Source organism: Pipistrellus kuhlii, unplaced genomic scaffold (genome assembly GCF_014108245.1).
Source record: "Pipistrellus kuhlii isolate mPipKuh1 unplaced genomic scaffold, mPipKuh1.p scaffold_m20_p_3, whole genome shotgun sequence".
NCBI lineage: Eukaryota > Metazoa > Chordata > Mammalia > Chiroptera > Vespertilionidae > Pipistrellus > Pipistrellus kuhlii.
The window spans coordinates 162,181,395-162,209,300 of NW_023425529.1; the positions used below are offsets into that span (position 1 = coordinate 162,181,395).

Below are 27,906 nucleotides of genomic sequence, written 5' to 3' on the forward strand. Positions count from 1 at the left end.
GAGAATACAGAGCTGTCCAGGCTCACGGATGGACATGCATGTTGGCGGCAGTGTTGAGCAGCTGGGCAGATGGCTGCTCAGAGGAGAGGACTCTCAGTTTGGGTTTCCTGGCACCTTAACTGCAACTTCCAAGAGCCCCATCCTTGGTGGAGGCCCTCTCTTGGTTGGTCCAGAGGGTGGCAAACCACAGCTCTTGGGCTTTGGGGCACCGTCAGAGAGGCCTGGACTGGTCCTCCTTCACACCAGCTCCTGTTCCTCCTGCCACCTGGTCACTGGCAGGACCCTGGGGTCATGCCCTCAGCACCCCTGACCCTCAGGAAAGGAGTGGATCTTGACAATCCATGGCTTTGGAGGGTTGCTGGCCAAAACTGGGACCCAACTACCTCCTTTTTGCTCTAGAGCAGTGGTTCTAAACCTTTCTAATGCCACGACCCTTTAATACAGTTCCTCATGATGTGGTGGCCCCCAATCATAATTTTTTTTGTTGCTACTTCATACCTGCAATTTTGCTACTGTTATGAATCGTAATGTAAATATCTGTGTTTTCTGATGGTCTAAGGAAACCCTGCTAGCGGTTCTCAACCTGTTTGTTGCGACCCACAGGTTGAGAACCACTGCTGTAGAGCCTAAGACCATTGGAAAACAAAATATTTACATTACAATTCAAGTTATGAAGTAGCAACGAAAATAATTTTACGGTTGGGGGCCACCACAACATGAGGAACTGTATTAAAGGGTCATGACATTAGAAAGGTTGAGAACCACTGGCCTAGAGCCTGTGTAGGAAAGATGACTCAAGCCGTATGCAGGTGTGTGTGGTCCAGATGATTGCTAGGTTTAGAATCTCTAGTTCTCTAGAGGCATTTCAAGTGTGTTCCTTAGAGTTACCTTCTGCACAGGAAGACTTTACAGCACCCTGAGACTGGTGAAATAAACCCTACCAGAACCGTCCTTCTCTCCTGGCTGTGGTGTGGTGTGTAGAGTCATAGGATGCATCTAGTACTTTCTGGTCTGTGATCTGAAATGACCACCTGGTACATTTCCCTGGGCAGGCCCAAGATGGGGGATCCGGGGACAGAGGGACACTGAGCTGTTGGCAGGACAAATCACTGTACCCTTTCTGAGACTGGTCTAGTACATTCGGATAAGGTAATGGCTATAAATTTCACTTCACTACATTCTGGTGCAAGAAAGACCCATTTATGATTTTTCTGAAGACATTTATTCTGAACTAGGTACCCATGGCCCTGAAGGGTGATTTAAGCAGCCTCAGTGGTGGGGGTGGAGGGCTGACCCTTGACCCCTCTGGCCACCATCCCCACCTGCTGTCTGGGGCCCACGGTGCCTGATGGTGGGAATCCTGCTGTTGTACTAGATTTACCAGCAAGGACCTTTCGGCCTTTATCTTATGGTTAGATAAAACACAGCCGGTTACATTTGAACTTCAGACAAATAACAAGTCATTTTTTAAGTGTATGTCTCAAATTATTGCAGAGGACATACACTAAGACATTGTTCATTGATTTTTGGCTAAATCTGGCATGCCTGTGACTTAACCTATGAACAAGTAGTTAGTTATTGCATTGAACACAGGTCTGTTGGGTTATAATGACAAAAAGCAACTTATTTGTGACTTTAGCTGTGTCTCTGAGTCTGTTCGGGTGTGTTCTTTTTCTGTTCCCCACCCCCACAAGCTCAGGTTGGCCCCTTGTATTCACACATAGGCAATCAAAAGTCACTTTATTTTTAAAAAACTTTTAAGCCCAGCCGGTGTGGTTCAGTGGTTGAGCATCAACCTGTCAACCAGGAGGTCATGATTTGATTCCCAGTCAGGCCCAATGCCTGGGTGCTGGCTCAATCCTCAGAGTGGGGCGTGCAGGAGGCAGCTGATCAATAATTCTCTCTCATCATTGATGTTTCTATCTCTCTCTCCCTCTCCCTTCCTCTCTGAAATCAATACAAATATATTTAAAAACAAAAATACACATGTTTAAAACAAAATTTCACATAGAGAAAACGAATTCTGGATGCCCAGTCAATGACGATACTGACACCTAGAGACACCCCAGAGGTGCAAGAACCAGGACCCTACAGGCACCCCTCCCAGCCCTGTGCCCCCTCCCTGCTGCTCCCCTGCCCAGAGGTGACCATGCTTCTGCCTAACATGAATTTTATAGATATAATTACCTAACATAAGCTCAGCCAGACTGAGCCTTAGAAAGGCTAAGCACTGGGGAGCATCTGTAATAGTGTCAACAATAAAAAAAAAAAAAAGAAAGAAAGAAAGAAAGAAAAAGAAAAGATAGGCTGGGCACACCTTTATCTCATAGCAGGGTCCTCCCCTCTGGTGAGGGTTCAGACACACAGTGGGCCTCAATGGGAAGCAAAACACATATTGCAGGCATTGTGCCAGCTGATAGAACAATTTTGAAGGAGAAAAAAAACTCAATTTGAAAACATCAAATTGAAAAATGAAAAAGATAGACACTGAGGCAATGCCCAACAATTTAAAATGAAGATAAGAGGGCTTGATTTGATTGTATAAAAATCAAACCTCAGTCCCCCAGTTACAGTAGAAAAATGTTCTTTCACGTTCAACCTTCTCACTTGGGAGACCAATGGGCTAGGCCAGGGGATACAGGTTATTAAGGGCGAATGCATGGGGTGGGGTTTTATGGAAACACGTGTGGAGCACTGTAGCCTGCCTTCAGACCTTCCCTCTCTCCCCTCCCCGGGCTGGGTGAGAGCACTCATCGTCCCGGTTCCTGTCCTATCTCTGTGGTTCCGGGGAAGCTTGGGGCATCTGTCCCTCCTGGGCACAGTATTCAATCTGCCTGTAGGTAAGGGGGGTGAGTCTGCAGGGGGCCTGGTTCTCTCCTTCCAACAGGGCAACCACTGGGCTGCTGAGACGTGCCCTTGGCAGTTGTTGGGCTAAAACAGGAGACACTGGGCAAGCCTGTGATTGCAAATCCAAGACCAGGAAGGCACTCTTGCTCCGAGGAGTCATGGGAGGTCTGACTTGCAACATGAGATGTCTTGGACAGTGAAACCTTCCTGCTTGGGCTCATTAGAGCGATCTGGATCCTGGAGATCATGGTTACAAAGCCTTCTAGCAAAGCCCGAGAGTGTTTTTAATTTAAAAAAATGTACGTCTCTGAGAACATCTCCCGTCTCGTCTCTGCTGCCTCACCCACCTCATCTGCGCGGACAGACCAGCGGGAGCCACCTGTCGCTTCTCTCGTTGCTTGTCTGCATTATTCATCAGAATAATGAGCATCCTCTCGGGGCTATTTGGTTACAGGAAGGAGTCGTGTTCTGTTCTCTGCGGTCCACTAACCCTTGAGAGCCCAGGGTCGGGCTGTGTACACACACACACTCCCGTGATGACTCGAACCTGCCCAGGGACCACGTGGCCCGTGGCTCTGGAACAAACCGGATGGACCAAACTATGCCTGTGGCTGACAAAGGTGGCCTTGGGGTTCATTCCTCTCTTGGTAGAGCCCATGTCCTTGTTGTGAGAACCCATTGACCCCTCTCTGCTCAAATAAACAAGTTTTCCCATCAGTCGAACGGAAGTGATGGCTCTTCCAACGAGTTCTCCAGCCGGTGGGGCTGAGGAGGTGAGGCTGCAGGTGGGAGAGGGCCGAGGTGCCCAGGATGTGGCCCGACCTAACAGGGAGCAGGTGCTAAGTGGTGTTTGGGAATCCGGTGTATTCAGTCTTCCTTCGGTGTACTTTTATTGAGTGCCTGCCATGAGCTGGACAGGGTTTGAAGCATGGGACCAAAGGGCACAAGTCCCTGCTCTCGGTGAACTTATTTTCATAATAGAACTGAGTAAGTGTTGCGGCCATCCCTGCCCACCAACCCCTCACACCTGCTTTTATCCAAAAGGGGCAAAGCTTTTCGTTCTTACTGTGTGGGAAGGCCCTTCCCTGGCTCTCTGTCAGCTGTCCTGGCCAGCTTCTGCCTCGGCAGTGGCCGGGGCAACTGAGAAGGTCTGTGTGTATCCCCTTCTTGGGTAGTTGATCCTATGTTGTTGTTGTTTTTTTTTTTTTAAAACATCCTGAGTTCTAAATTTTTTTCTACTTCTGCCCCCACTTCAAGCTGGAGCCTGTGACATTCATGGCTGTAGGGAGGAAGCTGTGGCTTCTAGAAAGCCTAAACCCAGACACCTGAGGGCAGTGACAGAGGGGGAGGGGAGTGGTCAGTCAGAGCCCAGAGTGTCAGTGCCCTGCTTCCAGGCCAGCATTTCTGCAATAGGACTGGGCGGTGGGCACAGGGTCACCCAGACCCCACCCTCTCACCTGGCAGGGAGGATGCAGAGGCATCTGGCCACAGCAGCCTGGGCTCAGGGGCAGACAGGGGGCAACTGGTGAAGACTAATGGCCGGATATACCTCCTTCCCCACCCTATCCTTCATCTGCCACTGTGACATAGCACTGTCTAGGCTGGAACTGGGGCCAACCTAATGTGTGTGTATGTGTGTGTGTGTGTGTGCGCATTGACATGATTGTGTAGGGCCCACAAAGACAATGAACTGACCTGGGATTCGGGAAGATTAGTCTGGGTTGGAACTAGCCTCTCCTATCAGCTCTTCCATGCTGGAGGGGTCTCCAGGGGCATTAGCAGGTCACGCTGGCCTTCATCGGGGAAAAGTATACCACCAGGTGTGAGCAGGATGCAAGGAGACCTATGGCCCAGAATTGTGAGATTTAATGGGATTTTCCACCTCTCTGACTCAGCTTTGCTCCAGAGTCTCCCACCCCCCCACCCACCGCTGCCCCTCCCCAACTCCATCCTCCAGGTCTGAAACAAACACCGCCTCTTCCTGGAACCACTTATCCTCCACTTCTCTCCCTTAGCATCCTATCGGTCCTGAACACAGTGGTTTCCAGTCCTGGCTGATCACGGACCCACTCAGGAACCTCAAGTGCTCCCCACCTCCAGAGGTTCTGGTTGAAGTGTCCTGAGCACCAAGCCAGTGGGAGGCAAGGTTGAGGATCACTGTGCTGGTCACCAGAAAGGCCTTTGGTCTCTGCACATGCAGGGCCATGCCCAGGGGGATGCTGGTAGTGTTCTCATAAGGTAATTGCACTCACAGATACTATCATCACTGTCTGCTTTATAGTATAGCTAGTGGCCTGGTGCGTTAATTCATGCACATTGAAAGAAAATTAATTAGAAGAAATATTTTACTATCACTATTCACCCTTTCTCTATAATAGAAGTGTCAACTAAATTCACAATTGACAATGACAGATGGAAACATATGCGTGTGATTGGTGCCAGTGAGAGCTTTGTATGTATCATGCATGCACAAGTCAACTTATATATATAAGTTTAATTAACTTGCTTAATTAAACCTGCTTTCTGATTTAGCTAAACTTTTTCCAGTCCAGTGAAGCACCCCAACTTCTCTTTTAGGTAATTGTCAGCAATACAGCAGTAAATATCAACATGAAGCAGATTATTATTGTAGATCATGCAGGGAGAACAAAGTGTGAAATATTTAACTGCAGCAGTGTTTGGCTATATTTTGCACAATGAGAAAACCTAAAGTCATTTTCAAGGTCCACCATTTCTTACTTTGTTTCAGTCAGGTCAAGTTTCTAAGCTTTCTAAATCTTCATTTTCTGGCTATGAAAAGAAAGTAGGATTCCACTGAGTCTCCTATCCACCTACTACAGGACTTATGTGAAGATCAAATGAGATGAGGCACTGGAAAACACTTCACAGACATTTGGTTACAGTGCAAAATGTTTCCACCTGGTTATAAAGCAAGCCATGCTCCTGGGCTGAAGAAACTGCAAGGAGGCTAGTTGCCAGGGAGAGGAAGTTGGGTATTGCTATGTGACATCATTACCTAGACAGACAGCATATTAGCCTTTTATACAATATATACAGGTAGTACATTGTTTCCTCCATTTCTCACTTTTATTTATGAATTTCTTAAAGGGTATGTCTGTATGATTCATCTTTGCAGCTCTTTTAGTATGTTGCATATAGAGGAAATGCAGTAAATACATGTTGATTGCATAAATTAAAAATTAAACTAAAAGTCTGTAGTCAGGTATATTAAAACATTCTTTCCCATTAGGAAGATATAATTATGCTTTGAAATTATAATATACTGACCTATTTTATATCTTGTTTCTGTCATTGACCAGCTACTTGACTTTGGAAAAATTATTTAAGTTCTCCTTGCCTCAGTTTCTTCACCCATGAAATGGGTATAATACTGCATGGCTTAAAGAAGGCAGCATTTGAACAGTGGCAATCACAGTGCGAGACATAGTAGGTGCACAAGAGTAGGCACAGGGTGGTCCCACCCTCATTCCTATTGGACAAGTGCCTCCGGGTGAGATCCTCTGAGGAGACTGTTGTTTCTGGGGCTGGTGGGACCTGTGTTCATGTAAGGGCAGCCAAGGTCAGACACTGTAGGGTATTTTATTTTATTAAAAAATATATATATTTTATTGATTTTTTTTTTACAGAGAGGAAGAGAGAAGGATGGAGAGTTAGAAACATCAATGAAAGAGAATCATCGATCAGCTGCCTCTTGCATACCCCCTACTGGGGATATGACCGCAACTAAGATACATGCCCTTGACTGGAATCGAACCCGGGACCTTTCAGTCCACAGGCCGATGCTCTATCCACTGAGCCAAACCGGTTTTGGCCACTGTAGGGTATTTTAAACATTTACTCTAAGCAGGAGGAGTTTGGTATTAGGGAGGACAGCAGACATTTATCATAACTGTGTTAATAGGTTTTCTTCATGTCAATAATAATTTGTTCAGTTCCTCTGATTATCCTCAGACTAGTATAAGACAGATTTCCTCCTCTTCTCATAATTGCCTTTGTAAGAGCTAAATTACATTACATTTTAAAAATAACCTGGTCCCAGACTACTGCTCCTTGCAGAGTTCAGTCTCTGTGTCGGCCCGAGGCAGTGTGCGATACCAGCTGTCAACTGGTATAACTGGCAGCAACGCACCTCACACACGTGGGGCAGGGAGGGGTTCTAAGGAGTAAATTCTAACTGATGTCCCTCCCGATAATTAAACTCGCAGGCTTTGTCGTAATTCTGGATCTGCTCTTGGTCACACCAGTTAACCCCCTGAACCCTCCGTTTCCTCACCTGTGAAAGGGGAATGATCCTGAGATTGTTGGGGGATGAGGGGATGTAGGTGAGGTGGGGCCACTGAACTTTTGGGGCGCACTTACACCTGCCCTTTAGAGTGAGATTTGTGGCTCATTAGCCCAAAACACATTTTCAAAACCTTGCTCCTTCAAGTTTGCATCTGAGATTTTCTGTGACAAATGTATTCGTTGGAAAAGGATATCATTCCTGGCGATACACACATTTTAAAAACATATTTTCAGTAAGCCTTTGGGAGCCCCTTTCGCTTCTGGAACAGGCTGTGCCCAGGGGGGTGGGCGTGAGCTGGGATGGCCTGCCTGGGTCTCGGGGCTCTGCTGCTCACCAGCTGTGTGGCCTTGGGCTACTTACCTGGAGCCTCAGTTTCTTCATCTTAAAATGTTACCAGTTATTCAATCCGGACAAGTGGGCGTCTCCATGACAACCACTCACTTCTGAATTTACTTCTCCTGGCCCCAGGGGTGGGCACACAGGCCGGAAATCCACAAGTGTGCTCCACCCTGGGTCTGTCTCCGGCTCCTGGCACCCTGGCGTCCCAGCTGGAGGGTCTGATTCCTTCCTTCCTTCCTTCCTTCCTTCCTTCCTTCCTTCCTTCCTTCCTTCCTTCCTTCCTTCCTTCCTTCCTTCCTTCCTTCCTTCCTTCCTTCCTTCCTTCCTCCCTCCCTCCCTCCCTCCCTCCCTCCCTCCCTCCCTCCCTGAGGAAGAGAGGGATAGAGAGTTAGAAACATAGATCAGCTGCCTCTTGCACACCCCCCACTGGGGATGCGCCCGCAACCAAAGTACATGCCCTTGGCCAGAATCGAACCTGGGACCCTTCCTTCATTCCGCAGGCCGAAGCTCTATCCACTGAGCCAAACCGGTTTTGGCGAGGGTCTGATTTCCCAGAAAGCTAGAGGGGGCTGGAGGCTGGGGCCAGAGGAGAAGGCGGAGAGGGTGAGAGGAGGGAGACTTGGGGAGAAAGGGGGAAGGAGGAGGGGTGGGGGGAGAGGAGAAAGGAGGGGACCGAGGAAGGGGCGGGGAGCAGGTGGGAAGGGAGTCCGCAGACGCGGACAGAGAAGGGCGGCGCTCAGGGGCGGCAGAGCTCCAGCCACCGCGCAGCACCTCCACCGTCGCTGTCGCCTTGGGAGAGCCAACCCCGAAGAGCAGCCGGGGATGCAGCCGCCCCCGCTGCCGGTGCCCGGGCCCCTGGCCCTGCTGGACACCACAGGTGAGCGGCGGAGCATCCTCCAAGGCTCCACCGGCACCAGCCCCCGGGGAGCGCAGGTCCCATCCTTCCCGCCTCCGGTAGCCGCTGGACCCTGGCACCCGCACAGGCCCCTCTTCATTCATAGTCTCTCTCCTCCGGCTCTCTCTGTGCGTCTCCCCCTGTCTCTCCCTACTATCTTTCATCAGGAACAATGGACCACCCGATGTAGGAACGGGACCACCCACACTGCCCTCCTCTCCCTCTCTACCCTGTTTCAGCCTCTCAGCATTTCTTCCCGGTCCTTCCGAGGAGCCAGGCAGCTTCTTCTTGCTTGAAAGCGACAGAGGCACCGCTTTTTTCTTTTCTTCTTTTTTCTTCTCCATTCCAATGCGCCCTCCCACAGACTTCAAACCCACCGATTCTCAGAATCTCTAATCCTTGGATTTCTGGAATCAAGACCGATGCAGGCTGGAAGGCAGGCGTGAGCGGGAAGGCAGGAAACCTGTTGCACATCGCAAGTTGGGGAATTGGCCTAGGTTCTCGACTCGGAAGCGGCCGACAGGGGGTCATGTTGAATGTGTTTTCCTGGAGGGAAGAGGGCAGAGAAGATTTTGAAAATAAGGGGGAAATGTTGCACAGTGAGGGATGCTCTGACAGCTGCAGTGAGTGGCCACGGGCGGTCTCATGGGGCCCTGCCCCTTGCTTCAGAAATGATCCCATTGAAAGCTATAGGTTTTTAACCTCATAATCGTGTTTGGGGTATCTGTGGAAAAAATTTCTTTTTAAAAACCAGATTAGAAATGTTGTTTGATTTTTAAATTATAGTCAAGGACTCCGGCTTCTTCTTCAAAGAAACAATTCTATTTCCCCCCCACTCTCTAAAGCAAAATACTCTATTGCAAAACTTATGTACATTGGTTTTCATCCCCCAGGAAATGAATTAGTTATTAATAGCTTTGTGTTATTAACTAATTATTATATATTATTATATTAATACTAGAATGACTTGATGGTTTAAAAATAGCATTTGACTTTTTTTTTCTTGTGAGGAAGAATTATAAATTTTAAGAAACACTAGGAGTTGGTCTTTTATGTCAAAACACAAACCTTAGTGTAGCTGGGTGGGATTATGGGTATTTTCTCTTTTACATTTCTGTGTTCACCATCTTGGGCATATATTACAGTAAAATCAGAAAAAAAAAAGGGGGAGATTGATGGCTGGGGGTGTATCATTCTGCCTTGGTCTACTTTCCCAGGGACAGTCACTTCATCTCCACAACTGGGTATCCCCCCATGATTAAAAGAACTCATTCGGGGAGGCCTGGGCCCTGCCAGCACATAGGCCATGACTTTGAACACCCTCACTACCCCCTCCCCCAAAGTCTTTATGAGACCCCCTTCCCTTCCTGCTTTACTAAGTGGAGAAAGTGCTGTGACGGAGACAGATTCTGTTCTCCCACCTCCCGGCCCCCATCCTTGCACTTCTTCCAGAGCAGACCAGGCTGTCACAGGAGCCGTGGTTTGGCAATTCTGGCCAAGGCTGGGTGTAGGGACAGGTAGGGGCGAGAGAACTGGGGAGTGACTAGGTGGTATTCTGAGATATTCTAGATAGGATGCACAGGGGGACAGTCTGGAGTTTGGAAAAACAGGGATCAAGACAGGTGAGACGTAGCTGTTGGCCCATTCAGTGTCACAGGTCAGAAATACTCCCTCAGCTCCCAATTGGAGAAACACTGGTTAAGAACAAGTGCTATGCCATCTTAACATTAACACCACCATGATTAATATATTTATCAACGCCATGATTAATATATTCATTACACTCATATAAATATATAAGGACCTTTGACATATATGCTCTCACTGGATCCTCGTAACAGTCTTATGAGGTGGGCAAAGTAGGTGGTTATTATTACCTCAACTTCACAGATCATCTAGTATGAGGAAACATGCTATATCCTAGAGGGAGCTCGCCCTGGAGTCCAGCACGCAACAAAGACAGACACAGCCCCTGCTCTCATGGAGTTCTCCTTCGGCTGGGCTCAGAGAGGGTGGCTGGCTGCCTAAGATCACACAACTGGTCTGTGTAAGCGGTCACCACAGTTACACACCTAGTAGTAGGTATTTTAGTTCACAGGCACTGTCTTCAGAGCGCTCTAATTGTAGCAATGCACATAATAATAGTCTTGCTAACGGGATAGGGGAATCTAGGGAACAATTCAGGTAATTCTCTGATAATTGTCTTTCTCCAATTCAAAATCTCCTTTCTCTCCAAAATCTGATCTAAAAATGCATCTGTTGCCGAAATTGGTTTGGCTTGGTAGAGTGTTGGTCTGCGGACTGAAAGGTCTCAGGTTCGTTTCCGGTCAGGGGCATGTACGTTGGTTGCGGGCACATCCCCAGTGGGGTGTGTGCAAGAGGCAGCTGGTCGATGTTTCTCTCTGATTGACGTTTCTAGCTCTCTATCTCGCTCCCTTCCTCTTGTAAAAAATCAATAAAAAAAAGATAAAAATGCATCTTTCTCATGGTAATTATAAGGCAATCTCAACCTATTCTTACCTTCCTTGAATTAATATTTTGATTATTTTTTTTGCACTATCCTATATTTATAGAGAATAAGGTCATGATTTTTCTTTTTGTTAGCTCTGTTGTGCCTGGAGTCAATATGTGACATTATGTGTGAATAGAAGATTGTCAGAACCATTTGTCCCCAGCGTCCCATATGAATTATGCTGGCTCTCTTTCCTGGCCTGATGTGAACCTGGGAACCTGTGATAGAAATGCTGATTAAAGGGGATAGCTTACACCTTCTGCTTTTTTATCATGTTGCCGCTTCAGAGGAAGAGTCCAACTTGGGAAAAAGTGGTGAAATAGTAAAGTTATATTGAAAAAGACTCATGGGAAGATTTTCACGAGCTCAGAGTTGTGTTTAACATTTTACTCTGTGATTAGAAGTCAGGATGTCACTAATTAATTTGACAAGGGCTGACCAAACGCTGCTAGCTTAGTGGATCTGATCCTCTGTCATCAGGCCAGCATCTATGAGGGGATGAATAAGAAACAGAATTACAAACGTGAAGAATCAGGATATTGTTGAGGGGCTTCTGCAGACAGACTCCTAAGGGAGCTAAGAGATGAGGCACAGAGAAGGTTATCACTGTGGTTTGAAGTAAATGCTGGGGCACCTAGCGAATTATTTTGGGCATAACAGACATGCAAGCACTTAATTAAGAAAACTAGCAAAACAAAATCCTTTGAGGAGGAGGGCATTTGTCTGAGAATTTTCTCAAATACTTAGTCCCATAGAATTTAGTTTACAAGTCCTATGGATCTTGAATCACATTTTAACCATCACAACATTAAAATGGGAAACTAAAGGAAAAAATAGTCAAGGAAGAATAGCTGAAGAGGAAAGTGCACCAATTAAAAGCCATCAGCATGTGGCTCTGTTCACAGATAAGTGGAGGCTGGAAAGGGTAGCACTGGAATCAGGAGAGATTAAACCTCTCATCTTCATTGAATGAGAGAGAGTTAGAGAAAAGCCGAAGTTGCTACCCTGTATTGTTATTGTTAATATGATTATTTTCACAAGAACAATCACATTACATTCACAAGAACAATCACATTAACTTCCAAAATGTAGAAGATATATTTTAAATTTTTTTAAAAATATGTTTTTATTGCTTTTTAGAGAGAGAGAGAGGAAGGGAGAGGGATAGAGAGATAGAAACATCAATGAGGGAGAAATACCATCGATAGGCTGCCTCTTGCACCTCCTCCCTATCCCACAGCCTGTGCTGGGGACCAAGCCTGCAACCCTGGCAGGTGCCCTGACCAGGAATCAAATTGGTGACCTCTTGGTTCCTGGGCCAACACTCAATTGCTGAGCCACACCAGTTGGCATATATATTTTTAACTTTTGTGTCCTTTTTTTTTTTCTTTTTTTTTTTTTTAATGTTCCTATCGTTTTAAAATTAATAATCCAGAGCAGAATTTCACCCCTGGGGAGGTTTCTTTCTTTTGCTTTCTCTATTGGCCACTTGTTCTCAAAGTGGCATTGCCATTTCAGGCCTCTGTTTTCCCACAGATGCCCCACATCTGCTGCCACCATTCTTGGAACTGCTCATCTATCTGACTCCCAGGCACACTACCTTGTACAGGTGGCCTTGGTTTCAGGCTTTAAACAAATGCAAGAAAAAAGGGGTCATTCTATCTGCACGCACCCTTCTTTGCAAGTAAGATGCTATAAATGTTAGTCAAGGGGAAGTCCACTATAGGGAACTCCCAGAGCAGATGCAAATGCAGTGTCCCAAGGACATCGAGTGTCTGCTTGCACTTGTGGCTGTGTTTTCCCATGGAGCACTTCCACACATGTGTCACCCTCAACAATTCGATGTTTGTAATAAAAACTACTAGAAAATAACAATGAGAACAGCAATTTAACAACAATCAGATAAAGCTATATACACTTCTCTTGCTTGTAAACGAAGGATTCTGTGGAGCCACAGAGAATTGTTTCCAAAGCTTGTACTAGGACTGTAGGATTATCTTCTGCTTTGTAAAGTTAAATTTTACTTTGAAACTTTTACTTTGACCTTAAAACTATTTTGCTTTCTTGCCCTAAAATTCCCTTTGTAGAAATTTATCCTAAAATGGTGTTTATCATATTCTGTTTTTCTTTTTTAAAACTGTATTTCATTTTTTGGAGCAGTTTTAGGTTTATAGCAAAATTGAGGGGAAGATACAGAGAATTCCCATATGCCCCCGTTCCCTCATATGCACAGCCTCTCCCGTTATCAACATTTGTTACAATCAATGAGTCATTGACACATCATTATCACCAGAATCCATAGTGCACATTAGGGCTCACTCTTGGTGTTGTCCATTTTGGACAAATTTATAATGACATGTATAGTATCTTTCAGAACAGTTTCACTGCTGTCAAATCCCCTGTGCTCCGCATTGCGTTTTAATAATAACAAATTAGAAACAACCCACATATACAACAGTAGGGATAGGTTAATTGACACATCCATTTAGTGGAATACACATTATCAATAAAAATTATGTTAGGAACAGTATTTTAAAAGCTGGAGAAATCCTTATAATTTATTAGTTAAAAGAAACAGATTTTTATTTTATTTTATTTTTTACTTTTATTTTTAAAATATATTTTATTGATTTTTTACAGAGAGGAAGAGAGAGGGATAGAGAGTTAGAAACATCGATAAGAGAGAATCATCGATCAGCTGCCTCTTGCACAACCCCTACTGGGGATGTGCCCGCAACCAAGGTACATGCCCTTGACTGGAATTGAACCCAGGACCTTTCAGTCCGCAGGCCGACGCTCTATCCACTGAGCCAAACAGTTTTGGCTTTTATTTTATTTTTTAATTAAATGTATTGGGGTGACATTGGTTAATGTGATCACATAGGTTTCAGGTATGGGTTTCTATGTTACAAGATCTGTGTATGGCACCGTGTGCCCACCACCCAAAGTCAAATTGTCTTCTATCATCATATATTAGGACCCCTTTCTTCCCCCCTCCCCATTCTCTTCCCTCTGTCAACCACCACACTGATGTCTGTGTTCATGAGTTTCAGTTTTATATCCCACATATGCGTGAAATCATATGGTTCTTAGCTTTTCTGACTGGCTTATTTCACTTAGCACACTATTCTCCAGGTCCATCCATGTTGTTGCAAGTGGCAGTAATTTTGAAAACATTTTGGTCCCAATTTAAGAAAGACCATAAGGCTATATGCCTATTTGGCAAATTTGGGTCTAAAGATACTGGGCCAGGGCTTGCAGAGCAGAGTCTTGCAGGCGACATCAGGGACAGGGCCACTGTGCAGACGGGAGCCCCCTCCTGACTCCGCCCTGCCATGCCCAGGTCCTGGATGCTGCATCTGGGCCCAGACCTTCCGCTCTCTGGTAGTTTATTCTCTTAGTGAATGAGTTGATCTCGTCCCCTCCAGGGTGAAGGTGATAGGTGGTTGAGGATGAGATTCTTGGGAGAAGTGTCTTCCCAAGGGTCTGGAGGGAGTGGGCTGTGCCGAGGGCTGGGTTGAGTCTGGCAGAGGTGCTGGAGAAGGGAGGGAGGGGGGTGGTCTTGCATGAGGTTCCTCCGGAATGAAGTGTCCTTCCTAAGACATATACCCTTGCTAGGTGTGTGGACTCAGTTGAGCTAAGTTTTTCTGAATTTTCACATCGATTTACAGTTTCCTGCAATCTGTTCTTGGGTGTTCTAACCTTGACTTAACCTTAAGCTTTGCTGTTAGGACTGCAGAAGTGCAAATCTTTGGAGGCAAACCTTCTAGAGCCAGGGATGGGGAACACAGGCTCGGGCTGTGTAAGGCCTGAGAAATCACTTGGTGTGGCCCTGCCAAGGCATTAGGGGTGAGTTAATTAAATGTTTGACCAAATGTAGCAGGCTAATTTTTAAGTTGATAATTTTTATATGGGCTGCAAATGATGTTATAAATATCCAAATGGCCCTTTCAGAAAAAAAGTTTTCCCACCCTTTCCTTATAGTGGGAACAATATCTGCAATTTAGGGGGTCATCTGAGCATTTGTGGTTGCAATCAGATATTAAATTGTTTTCCCCGTTAAAAACATGAGTGTGTGTGTTTAGACACCTTTGACACCTGAAGAAACACCATGTGTTTTATATATATTAAAAAGATTTTTTTTTTAATTTTTAATTTTTTAATTTTATTTTTAATTTTATTGATTTTTTACAGAGAGGAAGAGAGAGGGATAGAGAGTTAGAAACATCGATGAGAGAGAGAATCATCGATCAGCTGCCTCTTGCACACCCACTACTGGGGATGTGCCCACAACCAAGGTACATGCCCTTGACCGGAATGGAACCTGGGACCTTTCAGTCTGCAGGCGGATGCTCTATCCACTGAGCCAAACCGGTTTCGGCCCATGTGTTTCTTTCATTTCCTGTTTTGTGAGGTTATAGGGATCGAGATGGTTAAGCTTCAGTGCCCCTGAGGTGGGCCCTGACAAAGGAGAGAGCAGTGGGCATGCGCCGCTGGCTTTAGGACAGAGAGGCCTCCCAGAGCCTGTAGGGCTCAGAGACAAATGCAGACACCGAATGCGCTCATGTTTCCTAGGACCCCCCTCGGAGCCTGCCCCCTACTAACAGCTTCCTCGTTTATCCTCCTCCCAGAAGGGTTTGGGAGAAGAAAGAAGACTTCCCTCTGGTTTGTGGGCTCTCTGCTTGTGGTGTCTGTCTTCATCCTGACCATCGGCCTCGCTGCCATCACCAGGACGGAGAATGTGACCGTGGGGGGCTACTACCCAGGGATCATTGTGAGTGACGGGCCCAGGGTCTGAGGGGGGGCACTGGGCTCCACAGATGTCAGTGTGGTGGTGACACACTTCGCTCCAGCTCCCCAGAGCTGGAGGTTTAGGGCTTGGAAACTTGTTTTGGTGGTTATTGTTGGCAGAATGATGACCTCAAAGGATCCTGGGTCCTATTCCTTGTGAATGTAGTGGGCTACACAGCAACGGGGGTCCAGGGTGTGGACGATGATCCTGCATCAGCCAGGTGGCCAGTGTTAGCACAGGGTCCTTAGAAGTGGGGGAGGGCACAGGAGAGGCCTCAGCCGTGTGATGGGAGAAGTTGATGATGGATGAAGGGCCATGAGCCAAGGAGTGCATCAGCTCTGGACATGGGAAAGGCATGGCCAGATTCTCCCACAGAGCTTCCAGAGGCAACCAGTTCCATAACAGCTAGATTTTAGCCCTGTGAGACCACGCTGACTGAACTAGTCCTCAGAAAATGAACATGTAGCTTTAAAAGATAACTGCCAAGAAGTCTTGATGGATGATTACAACTGATTCTCAGGAGCCTCTAGGCACCCTCAACCCTTCTCCCTCTCTTCTTCCCCAAGGTCATCTGCTTGTCTGCTCACCTGAGTCAAAAGCTTATCTGTGAGTGGTGTCAGCCATGTCTACAGGTGATGGGTAACCCTTCTTCTGAAACACCCATAGTTCTAGTTTCCTAATATCTTACCGGAATAGTCCTTCTCTGACTGCGGGACTTGAGACAGGCCCAGGAGAAATATCAGGTGGGCCTCTCCCCTGAGCCCAGATGCAGAAGATGAGCTGTGAATGGTCTAAGCTACCATAAAGAAGTTGTCCTCCATGAGGGGAAAAGGGGGCAAACAATGCTATCTTTTCCTGTAATCTCTTCCTGACCTAAGAGTTAAAATGTTTGAACATAGAAGATGAGATGGATCCAGTGGTCCCACTTCTAGGAATATATCCCAAGAAATCAGAAACACCAATCAGAGAAAATATATGCACCCCTATGCTCATTGCAGTGCAATTTACAATAGTTAAGATTTGGAAACAGCCCAAGTGCCCACCAACAGAGGAGCGGATAAAAAAGCTGTGGTAGATCTATACAATGGTATGCTATGCACTGTAAAAAAGAAAGAACGTCTACCATTTACAACAGCATGGATGGACCTGGAGAGTATTATGCTAAGTGAAATAAGCCGATCAGAGAAAGACAAGTATCATACGATCTCACTCATATGTGGGATCTAATGAACAAAATTAACTGATGAACAAAATAGAACGAGAGACACAGGAGCATGGAACAGACTGTGGAACCTCAGAAGGCAGGCAGGGGAGGGTGGATGGGTGGGAAGAGGTCAACGGAAGAACCTGTATGCATATTTGCATAACCCAGGGACACTAGGATGGTGAAGGCCTGGGGTATGGAGCAGGGGCAGGGTAGAAGAGGTTAATGGGGGAAGAAGGGGGGACATGTGTAATTCTTTCAACAATAAAGATTAAAAAAAAAGAAGAGATGGATCATGACCCCGAAGTTTCTATTCCAATCACCGGCTTCCATCGAGCCTGAGGAGCCCACTCAAATGTACATGGATCCATCTGCCACTTAGTGGTCAGAACTCAGAGAAGTGGCTCACCTTGGCCCTTTGATAAGATGTTTTATGGGCAGCAGTCTCCTATGCACTCTGTACTGTTAAAAGTCAGCATCAAGCCACCAGGCGTGCTAACTGGGTGCTTTCTCCTTGTTTTCCCCTTGCTCTCAGCTGGGCTTCGGATCTTTCTTAGGAATTATTGGCATCAACCTGGTGGAGAATCGAAGGCAAATGGTAAGAAAATACATTGTTATGTTCAAATGGCAATACTTCATCTCTTTCTTTCTTTCTTTCTTTCTTTCTTTCTTTCTTTCTTTCTTTTTTCTTTTTGGCTGTATAGTATGGATCTGTTTTCTTAACTTCCTTTTTGGGGTTGTTTATTGCAAGTGTATAAAAATACAGTTGGTTTTTCTATTTAGTCTTGTTATCAATGAGACCTAATAAATATTGAATTCATTTATTAGGTCACATAGTTTTTATTTTTAGTGGATTTCTTAGAATTTTCCATATATAAGATTAGATCACCTGCAAATATAGATAGTTTTGCTTATTTTTTTCCCACAGTCTGGGTACTGAAAGTTCATTTTTATGGCTTTAGTAGAAGAAATGTGAGCCTTGGAATGGAAGGTTGAAAATCTGGAATCGATAGCAGCTGCCAAAGCAGTGTGGGCTCCCGCTCCCCAATTAGCTTCCCTGTACACCCGGCAAGTTAGGGTCCCCCAGGTTCCTCAGAGCACAGCCCTCTGACTGATGTTGTCTGCGATGCCTCCACAATCTCATTTCTGCCTTTTCAAGGGAAGCTTTCTTCCAAGGCTAACTTTGAATGATAAACATATATTTCACCATCTAACACTTAATTTAATGGCTGTGAAAGCTAAAATCTGTGTCCATCACCAGCAGCGGCGTGATCTAGGGAAAACTTAACTTGGCAGACTTGAACCCCAGTGCCCGCATTCTCAGGGGTGCCTGGAGCATCTGAGCTAATGCACGTAAGGATATCCAGCACACGCTGGTCAATGGCAGGTGTTCAGAGAATAGTAGCCATGGTTGAATATCGTGTTTAAGCACATAGGTTAGTCAGAGCAAGTTTTTTTCAAAAAGGGACAATAGCAGGCTGAGAAAATGTTAGCCGAAGAGAGAATACTTGTGTTTCACATGCTCCTAAATATAAAGAATGCTTTAATTTTCTCTTGAATAATTTTAATTTTTTACTACAGAAATATTTAAACATATTGCAAGCTAGACAGACTGGTAGAATGAGCCCCACTGTACTCATCTTCCAACTTCATCAACTGTTGACTCAGGGCCAGTCTTGCTTCGGCTCACACCCATTTCTTCCCTTCTCATGTTATTTTGAAACTAATCCCAGACATGGTCTCATTTCGTCTATAATGATATCATTACGTGGTATCATTTCACCCTGTTCAATCTAATCATTGGAAGTGGCTTCACCATTATCTCTGCCCATTATTATGTTTGGTCTCCAGTGATATCTAAAGAATGCTCCAAACTGAGTCAGCTTTTGAGACTTTTCCACTGATGAGTGAGTTATTACTTTGTAGTCACCAAAACAGACACATGAATCACTAGTTTCACTAATAGCCCCGTAGCTTAGTATGGCCCCAAAGGCAGAGATGGAGAAGTAAAGGCCTAAAAGTGGGCTAGCTGCTATCTCCTCCCCACCATATGTGCACACACACACACACACACACACACACACACACACACACACACCTTCCTGGATTATATAATACATTACATTGATTGGTTTTCTTGTGTTGAACCACTCCTGCATTCCTGGACCTGGGATGTGATCCTTTTCATGTGCTGTTGGGTTCAGTTTGCTAGTATTTGAGTGAGGAGTTTCACCTCTGTATTCAAAAGGGATGTGGTCTGCTGTTTATCCTGTCTTTGCATATTTTTGTCTGGCTTAGGTATTAGGCTTATGCTGCCCTCACCAAGTGTCAGGAAGTGTTGCCTCCTTTCCTACTTTTGGGAAGAGTTGGAGTAGGATTGATGGCATTCTTCTTTAACTATTTGGTGTACAATAATTTACCAGTGAAGCCTCCTGGTCCTGAGCTTTTCTCTGTAGGGAGGTTTTTGGTTACGGATTCAATATCTTTACTTCTTATAGGTTTATTGAGAACTTCTATTTTTTTCCTTAAGTTAATTTTGGTGATTTGTGAGCCTTTCATTAATTTGTCCATCTCATTTGGATAATCAAATTTGTTGGTGTATAATAATTCATAGTATTTTCTTACAGTTCTTTTAAAGTTGGTATAATGCTCCCATTTTCACTTCTGATTTTAGTCATTTGCTTTTTTCTCTAGTTTTTGTAGTCAGTTTAGCTAAACACGTGTCAATATTGTTAATCTTTTCAAAGAACCAACTTTTAGTAACATTGACTCTACTGTTTTTTCTATTTTCTATTGTATACCTGCTTTATCTTTTATTATTTCCTTTCTTTTGCTGGCTTTGGGTTTAGTTTGCTGTTATTTTTAAAGTTCTTAAAGTGTTAGATTACTAATTTGAAATCTTTCTCCTTTTTTAATGAGCGTTGCGTTTGCTATGTTCCTTGAGTTTGGCTGTTTTTGTTTTCATTTTTGTTCATCTCAAAGTGTTTTTAAATTTCCCTTGAGATTTCTAAATTGAGCCATTGGTTTAAGAGGGTGTTTTAATTTTTCACATATTTGTGGATTGTCCATTTGTTATTGATTTTTAGCTTTATTGACTGTGGTCGAGAGGAGGAAAGGTAGCGGCAAAGATGAAGAGACAAAGGGTAGGGGTACAGATGGAGGAGATGAGTGCAGGGGTGAAGATGGAGTAGACACGTGCAGGTGATGGCTAACAAGGGACCGACTCTGGTGTGCAGACAGCAACATCAGCAGCTTTTTGAAGGTTAAAGGAAGCTGAAAGGAGGAGGAGGAGGAGCTACAGGGGAGTGGACATCAAGGAAATGGTTTGTGGTTTGAGAAAGGAGGAATCCTGGTATGTCTGTGCCGAAGGAAGGTCTAGTGGAGGTGAAGACAGGAGGCTGTGAGGGAGGAGGCAGGGCTGGTGGTGCGGTGTTTGTGGAGCAGGAAGGCGTGGAGCTGCTGGTCCTGGTAGGCGCGCAGCCCTGAGTGTGGGGCTGGTGCAGGGCCGGCAGGTACAAGTTCTCTTCTGATGGCTTTTGCTTTCCCAGGGAACTAAACAAATGGTCATCTGCTGCTGGAAGAGGGATGTGTGGGGCTGGTCAGAGGAGTAGTAATGGTCCTCAGATATGTGAGGACAGGTCCCCATGCTCACCTGTTCAGGTGTGAAGTGGGAGAGCCGTATTTAACTAAGTTTGGGTTTTGGCAAGTGAATACAAGATCGCGAGAGAGGAGCAAGGGGTTGTGGGTATTCACAGCGTCTGTAAGCTGGGAAATGTGTACACAGTTCAGATGGTGACCAATGTGGGACCAGGCTGAAGGGCCGGGTGGGTGGAGGGTTGGCGCCTGTGTGGCAGTGCTGAGTGGGAAGTAAGACCGTGCATGGCGTGTGGCCAGCACTGAGAGGAGCTGTGCACTGAGGAAGGCCGTGAACGTGGGCCAGGCGCTGAGAGCCAGGGCAGTGGAAGGGTCACCCTGGGCCTCAGAGTCACCACGGAGCGAGGAGTGGTGAGGGTGACTGAGAGCCAGGAAAGAGAGGGAATGACCTGGAGGTCTGTGAATGAGAGCTACCAGGAGGAGTGAGTCAGGGACCTGGACTTACATCTGGGGTGGTGGGAGGTGAAGAGAGAATGGTCTCCGTGGTGATATGTGCCAAGGGCACCAAGAATGGGGCGCAGGGACCCAATCAGAGCCAGTGGGGAGAAGTTACAAAAAGGCTCGGGCTTATTGGAGTTTACCAATGACACCAGAGGGCACAAAGGAAAGTTTTAGGAGGCTGGTTTAGAGAATAAGATGGAGGGCCACCTGGGGGTGAGGGGCACACAGAGTCCTGACCGCCCCAGTGACAGCCTTCCCAGTGACACGTTCTCACTTTCCTTCGTTTTCTTTCTGACCCCTCTTATCACCACAGCCTTATCGGTCTATTTGGCATTTGTTTTTTTAATCTACTTTCCCTGTTGAAATGCAGATCGGTGAGCCCAGCAGGGATTTGAAGGTGACTTTCTCCTACGCAATAACCTGGTTGCCCTTCTCCCAAGAGAAGAGACCCCTAAATGGTGCAATGAAATACTAATAAGTAATTATCAAAATGTTAATAATTAAATTAAAATATCAGTCTAGAGCCTTTCAGAGTTGCTAGTAACAGACAGTTTTTATTTGCAAAATCCATAGATTCTGGCAATCCTCACATATGGAAAATGATTTGGTTTGTACTTTTAAAGAACTGATCAAGTTTCTGCTTTGCATTGTCAGACTCACTACTAGCTTGAAGGAGAGTTAGTGAAGGAGTGAAGTAGCTGCTACAGGAAACCCACCTCAGTTTTCCCCAAGAGGCAGCTCTCCCGTTGCTGATTCTGGCAAGTTCTCCGTTTCCATTCAGAAGAGTTGGAGGTGATAATTTTCAGCGTCCTTCCCAACACTCTCACCCAGACTCTGGGGCTAACCCACCAACGAAGTTCTTGGGGAGTGTCATGTGTGTGATCATCCCAGCACTGCATTGATGGTGCATGTGATCTTGCTAGCACTGAATTTATCACACACGTGATCATGAGTTTACCATATGAATAGTCTTGCTAGCACTGGTGGTGGGAGCAGGAAGGGCCACAAGGTCCTGAGAATTGATGGGGACAGTTTGTGCAAGACCAAATCAGAGCATGGTTATAAATCTGCACAGTTGAGGACAGTCCTGCTATGTTAAAGGATACTTTGGACATTTTGTGCTTTCTGTGAATTTCTGGATAAAATCGGGTGAAGGTAGAGATGAGTGTCTCTTGACAGTCCCAGCTGTGACCAGGCATGTAGGGCCAGGGCTGGCCACCTGACCAGGACATGTGAGGTTCTCTGAGGAGTCATTGAGTTGGTTCATCATAAACTCACAGGGCAGCAGGTCTTGACATGGCTCAGAAAAATGACAGGGCATTAGGTTGGGGGAGGGGAGATCATGTGCAGTGTTGTTTCTGGAAGTTTCTCAGGTAATAACATCGCAGTTGTCAGAATTAGATGGGATGCTCTGTGCTAAAGGACTTTGGGAACTCCAAAGTGATTTTGTTCATCATTGAGTCTCTTCTCCTTTAGCCTCTTTGGCTGCAAATTCTGCCCAACAAGAATTAGGGGTTGGGAATGCAGGTTGGTGCAGCCACTGTGGAAAACAGTATGGAGTTTCCTCAAAAAATTAAAAATGGAACTTCCATTTGATCCAGAAATCCCACTTCTAGGAATATATCCCATGTTCATAGCAGCACAATTTATAACAGCTAAGATTTGGAAACAGCCTAAATGCCATCAGCAGATGAGTGGATTAAAAAACTGTGATACATCTACACAATGGAATAATATGCCCCTATATAAAAAAAAGAAAGGACCCTTACCATTCGCAACAGCATAGATGAACATGGAAAGCATTGTGCTAAGGGAAATAAGCCAGCCAGAGAAAGATAAATATCACATGATCTCACTCATCTGTGGAATATAATGAACAACATAAACTGATGAACAAAAATAGATCCAGAGACAGAGAAGCATCAAATTGACCATCAAACTTCAGGCAGAAGGCAGGGGAGGGTGGTGGGGATAAGAGATCAACCAAAGGACTTGTATGCATGCATAAAAACATAACCAAATGGACACAGACATTAGGGGGTGAGGGCATGTGCTGGGGGATGAAGGTGGCCCGGGAAAGGTCAATGGGGGGAGAAGAAGACATATGTAATATTATATGTAATACTTTAAACAATAAAAAATATAAAACAAACAAAAAACCAAACCATGTACAAGAGTTTAAGTTCAAGCTCCTAAGTAAAAAAAACACAACAAACAAAAACAAAATAAAAAGAATTAGGGGTGCCCTTATGGGACAGTGTGAGCTACGTCTGTCCCCTGTGCTGTGTTGAGGGCCCTTGCGTTAACCACAGAAGCATCCTTGGCAGGAATAATGGTGATATTCCACCATTCTCTCCCAGCTGATTAAAATGAGCTGCTGTGACCTGGGATTCAAGGCCAGTATGAAAGAAAAGCATAGATCATGGCAATGCCAGTGTGTGTTTCTCGGCATCTAGAAGGGTTCAAAAATCTGGAGAAGTAGCTGTGAGTAAATTAATGAAGAATACAGAGATGAAACATAATTTTGGAAGGCATTTGGGGAGCTGAAGAAGACTTCACTAAAGGAACTAAGTTCTTCCTTGTCTTAGGATCCCTTGCTTTTTATTAACACAAATTGTCCTAAGACAAGGTAGATGTACACATTAAAGAGTAAAGTTTGGTATACAGAATTCATTGTCAGATTGGAAAAACTGCCTACGGGGCTATTTAGATGTTTGGCCAACAGGAGGCAATAACATGTAGATTGAAATGCCCTCAGCTGTTTGGCAGCAAGCAATCATTTATGCATCCTTTTCAAGTTTGGGGAAATGCCTGAGCCATTTCCAGATTATTCAGCCCTGCTGATATGCTAGAATTCGCTTCCAGCACCATGGGGCTTTGTCTTTCATCTTTGAAGGGTGTGCACTGAGTGAGGACAAAAATCATCCATTTGGAAGTAGCAGGAAGGTCAAAGGAAGAGGCTAGGAGGACAGGCCACCAAATTAGAGGCAGGCTTTTTTTCTCCTTCAGAAAAGCAAAGGTCCCTGACTTCCCACTGGGAAATCTAAAAGTTGCCTTCTGAATCTTTTATAACAACAAGTTTTATTGTTATTTAAAAAATAACAACAATACACATGTAGGAAAGTTAGGCTAGATATAATTTGTCAAAAGATTCTTACATAACTCTTTACATCATGGCAGCAAAACAGGATGGGGGCAGGAGTCGGGGGTGAGGGAAGGGGCTGTGTCCAAGGCAGGCCTGGGAACCAGCCGGCCTCCTTTTACCTTGGACAGCAGCATGGATGGCACTGCTTGTCTCGGCATCTGTCCCCTTGTTCACATCAAAACTGAACTCAAAGTTCTGGAGTGTCCGGGCAGGCAACGTTTCTGACCAACTCCCTGTACTTTGTTGGATATATAAATAATGCAGATTCACAAGGATGGAGAGGGAGAGGGCCATATGGACTATATCACCTGTGAGCCTGACTGCATTATTAATGATAACTCAGCCACAAGGGAGGGAAACCAACCTGTCACGCGGGGAAACAGGTTTTGACCATATTCTCTAAGGCTGGAGGCAAAAATAACTGCACACAAATATTGGACTCTAAGTAGTAGCTTGTTTTTCACAAGGTTTGCATTTGTAATTCCAAAACTAGTGCACATTCTAGGGCCGGGGAAATGCGTATATTGTGGCTCACAAAAGTGGGGTTCTCATTGAGGGAGAGAGGAGTTAGGACAAGGAAAGTCATTAAGGTGGTTTTGAAAGGGTTGGAACTGGAGGGAAGGACACAGGATCCCTTGTACTGTTGTTGCTATTTGTTTTGGTGAACTTGAAATTATTTCACAAGCAAAAATTTAAAGAAATGGCCAACAACTGTAAAAAAAAAAAAAAAAAAAGATCATTAACCTCAGATTGGTAAAACATAAAAGGTTAATACTATGAAATGTTGTTTGGGATCTAAGGAGATGGGTGATAGGCTATCAGCGGGAGGGAGTCAAATTGGCCAAGCTGCTTTATAGGGCAATGTAGCCTTCTCACTCAGAGTCCGAGGCAGAGATCCTAAATAGATCCCATCTAAAAGTATGGGTCCTTGAATGTCCTAGGAATCTATTCTACTCATACATTAATATGAGTAATACTCATACAGATTTTATATAGGGAACAAATTTAGGGTATTTGTAGCAGAGTGTGTAATAGCAAGAAATTGGAAACTGTTTAAATACTCATTGTAAAGAAAATAAATAAATAAATAAATACCCATTGTAGGCGCTGGTTAAATAATCTCTGATTATTCGTGAGGATTGTGCAGAGGGGCGGGGAACTGAAGATCCCCACCCACAAAGCAGCCTATTTATTGTGTGAAATAAAATCAGTAAGAATGTCCCTTGTAGGGAGTGAGCGGTGGCCCAGGGTCTGTTTGAGGCTGTGAGTCACTGAGGACGGAGGTGGTAGTAAAGAAGGGAGAATTCTGCAAAAGGCAGGGCTAACACCAGGGCGGGACTTTGAACTGGTCTGTGTTTGAAAAAAGGTTTTTGCTAAGCACTGGACGCCCACACCCTCCTCTTGTCTTCTGCTTCCAGCTGGTGGCAGCCATTGTGTTTATCAGCTTCGGCGTGGTGGCCGCCTTCTGCTGTGCCATCGTGGACGGCGTGTTTGCCGCTCGGCACATAGTGAGTTCCATCTTTTTCATTTTGTTCTCAATCCCTTTCCTGGGTTCGAAAAATCTATATACGAAAATGACTTCCCAAAGTTCAGAGACCTTTGCTGTTTCTCCCTCCATTTCTGTTTGTCAACTGATGTCCTTCCTTCTCTCACTTTTCTTTATTGCCTGCAAAACACACACACACACACACACACACACACACACACACACACACCATTCCATCAGTCAGAATCAAACTTCCCAAGTAACTTTCCTTAGGTTGTTCTCTAACAAGATGAAATACATCCCGAAATCTGCTGACTCATACCTTCCCAGGTTTTTATAGTTGAAATTTGTTTCTCTTAAAAAGTTATGACAGAATTTTCCAGCTTGACCCTGTAGCCTGTGAAATCCTTATAGGTTTATGTAATGGTGTGGAAGCCCAAGATGGAAGATGCTGTCCATGGTACAGTCACGCGCCACATAATGATGTTTCAGTCAGTGACCAGGTGCATGTATGATGGTCTCATAAGATTACAATGGAGCTGAAATGTTCCTATCACCTAGTGACTTCATAGCCATCGTTATGTCATAGTGCAACGAAGTACTCACATGTTTGTGGTGATGCTGATGTAAACAAGCCTACTGTGGTGCCTGTGGTAAGACTGAGACGAGGAAAACACAGCAGAACCTCCCAGGGAGCCATCCTCCTGCGGAGTGAGCTGGGTCCCTGCAGGGATCATAGAGAGGCCCCAGGACCTGTGTGCTAGAGAGCCACCTGGAAGAGGTGGAGGCCTAACACTCCCAGCCAAGGTCCAACTGTACCACAATTATCCTTCTAGGTTATTCACTGTCTTTTGAATATTTACATTTATAGCACTTTTTAGGAAATGATGTATACTTTGTCCCAGACGCCCCGATGTTTCTTATTTTTGGAAAGATAATTGAACTAGGTGTCCCCGGCCCATATTTGTTGTCATGGTTTCAGCGCACTGTTTGGTTGGTACGGAAAGCATATCCTTTGATCTGAACCTGATTTCCCATCCAGTGCTAAGTTACTGAGGTTAGCAGGTTGCTTTGGTGTTGGACTGTCTTACCTGCATTTTTCTCAAGTGTCACTCAATCAGCAATATTGATCCAGGGCCTCACCTGAGCTGAGGGTGCAAAGATGGACATGTCTCGGCCCTTTTCTGGAAGAGCAAGTGTCCTAGTGCTCAAACCCATGCCAGCTGGGGGTTGACAATTCCAAGGTCTTCTACGAGAAAATGCCACGTCTGCCCTTAGGATGCTGGTGCGGGAGGAATGCCCGGAGCCCGATGTGTACTTGGGGGCAGTGTTAGTGCATGGGGCCTGGACATCTGCTTATAGGGGCATATGAGTGTTGCTACCTGACCTCGAGCCAACTGGTTTCCTCTCACCACGAGGCAGCCCGTGTGAAGCCTGATTAGGGCATGAAGACCCTTAGTACCAGGATCAACTCTGACCGTGTGTCTGTGGCTGCTCACAAACCCATCCCTCGCTCTCAATGGAGATGGAGAACAACTGGTCAATGTAATTTCACAAGAGCATTTCCAAAATGAGATCATTTTAAGGTTTTTACCTTCCCCACCAAATTGAAGCCTTGGGTCTGCAAGGTGGTTTTGGGAACTCTGGTTTTGAAGGAAAAACCAGCCTTGCCTTCCTAAGAAAAGATAGTTTTTTATACTCTTTTCTTAGGTCAGAAGTAGGACTGCTTTGAGAATTACAACTAACATAATACAGTATTAGGCCTAAATATGGTTGTTGGGATTCTAACTCATTTTATAACTACAGATTATATAGTTTCATGGCATTTTATAGCTGTTCTCTACCAGAGATTATAAGCACTTTATAATTATCAGTGTTTTTGTTTTGTATTGGTCTGTCTTCTTCACTAATTCCCTAAGGGCAGGAACTACACCCTTATAATTTGGCTCTGAGTCTGCTTGATGGATGTTAGGGAGAGACTGATGGATGAATAGTTATGTAGGGCGATAGGTGGATGTATGCCTGGGTGGTTGGTGGGTGGATGGATGGAGATGATTGGATGGATTGATAGAGAATAGATAGATGAAGGGATGGAGGATAGATGAATAGATGCATAGATAATTAAATGATTAAATGATTAGGTGGATGGTTGGGTGGATGGGTGGGTGGCTTGATGAGTAAATTAGTCTGAAATTCATCTTGCTCCCTTCCTAGTGGAAAAGTATATTTTGCTTTCCAAGAAAGAGACAGGAGCCAAGGGGTCAGCTTGTTGAGAGTGTATCTCA

General features: G+C 45.1%; 1 protein-coding gene across 3 annotated transcripts in view; it reads left to right on the top strand.

The window, feature by feature from the left end:
* The first annotated feature begins 8,248 nt into the window (after nt 1–8,248).
* Nucleotides 8,249–27,906, top strand: part of TMEM255B (transmembrane protein 255B) — a 35,315-nt gene continuing 15,657 nt past the window's right edge. The window contains exons 1-4 of one of the 3 annotated variants that reach the window (XM_036456303.2): nt 8,249–8,369; nt 15,531–15,673; nt 17,431–17,493; nt 25,554–25,643. In XM_036456303.2, the coding sequence (XP_036312196.1) occupies nt 8,315–8,369; nt 15,531–15,673; nt 17,431–17,493; nt 25,554–25,643 (351 nt within the window). In that variant the 5' untranslated portion in view covers nt 8,249–8,314. Of the gene's footprint in view, nt 8,370–15,530; nt 15,674–17,430; nt 17,494–20,234; nt 20,364–25,553; nt 25,644–27,906 lie in introns of those variants that run through there. The other 2 variants (XM_045588817.1, XM_045588818.1) reach the window with 2 other exon arrangements.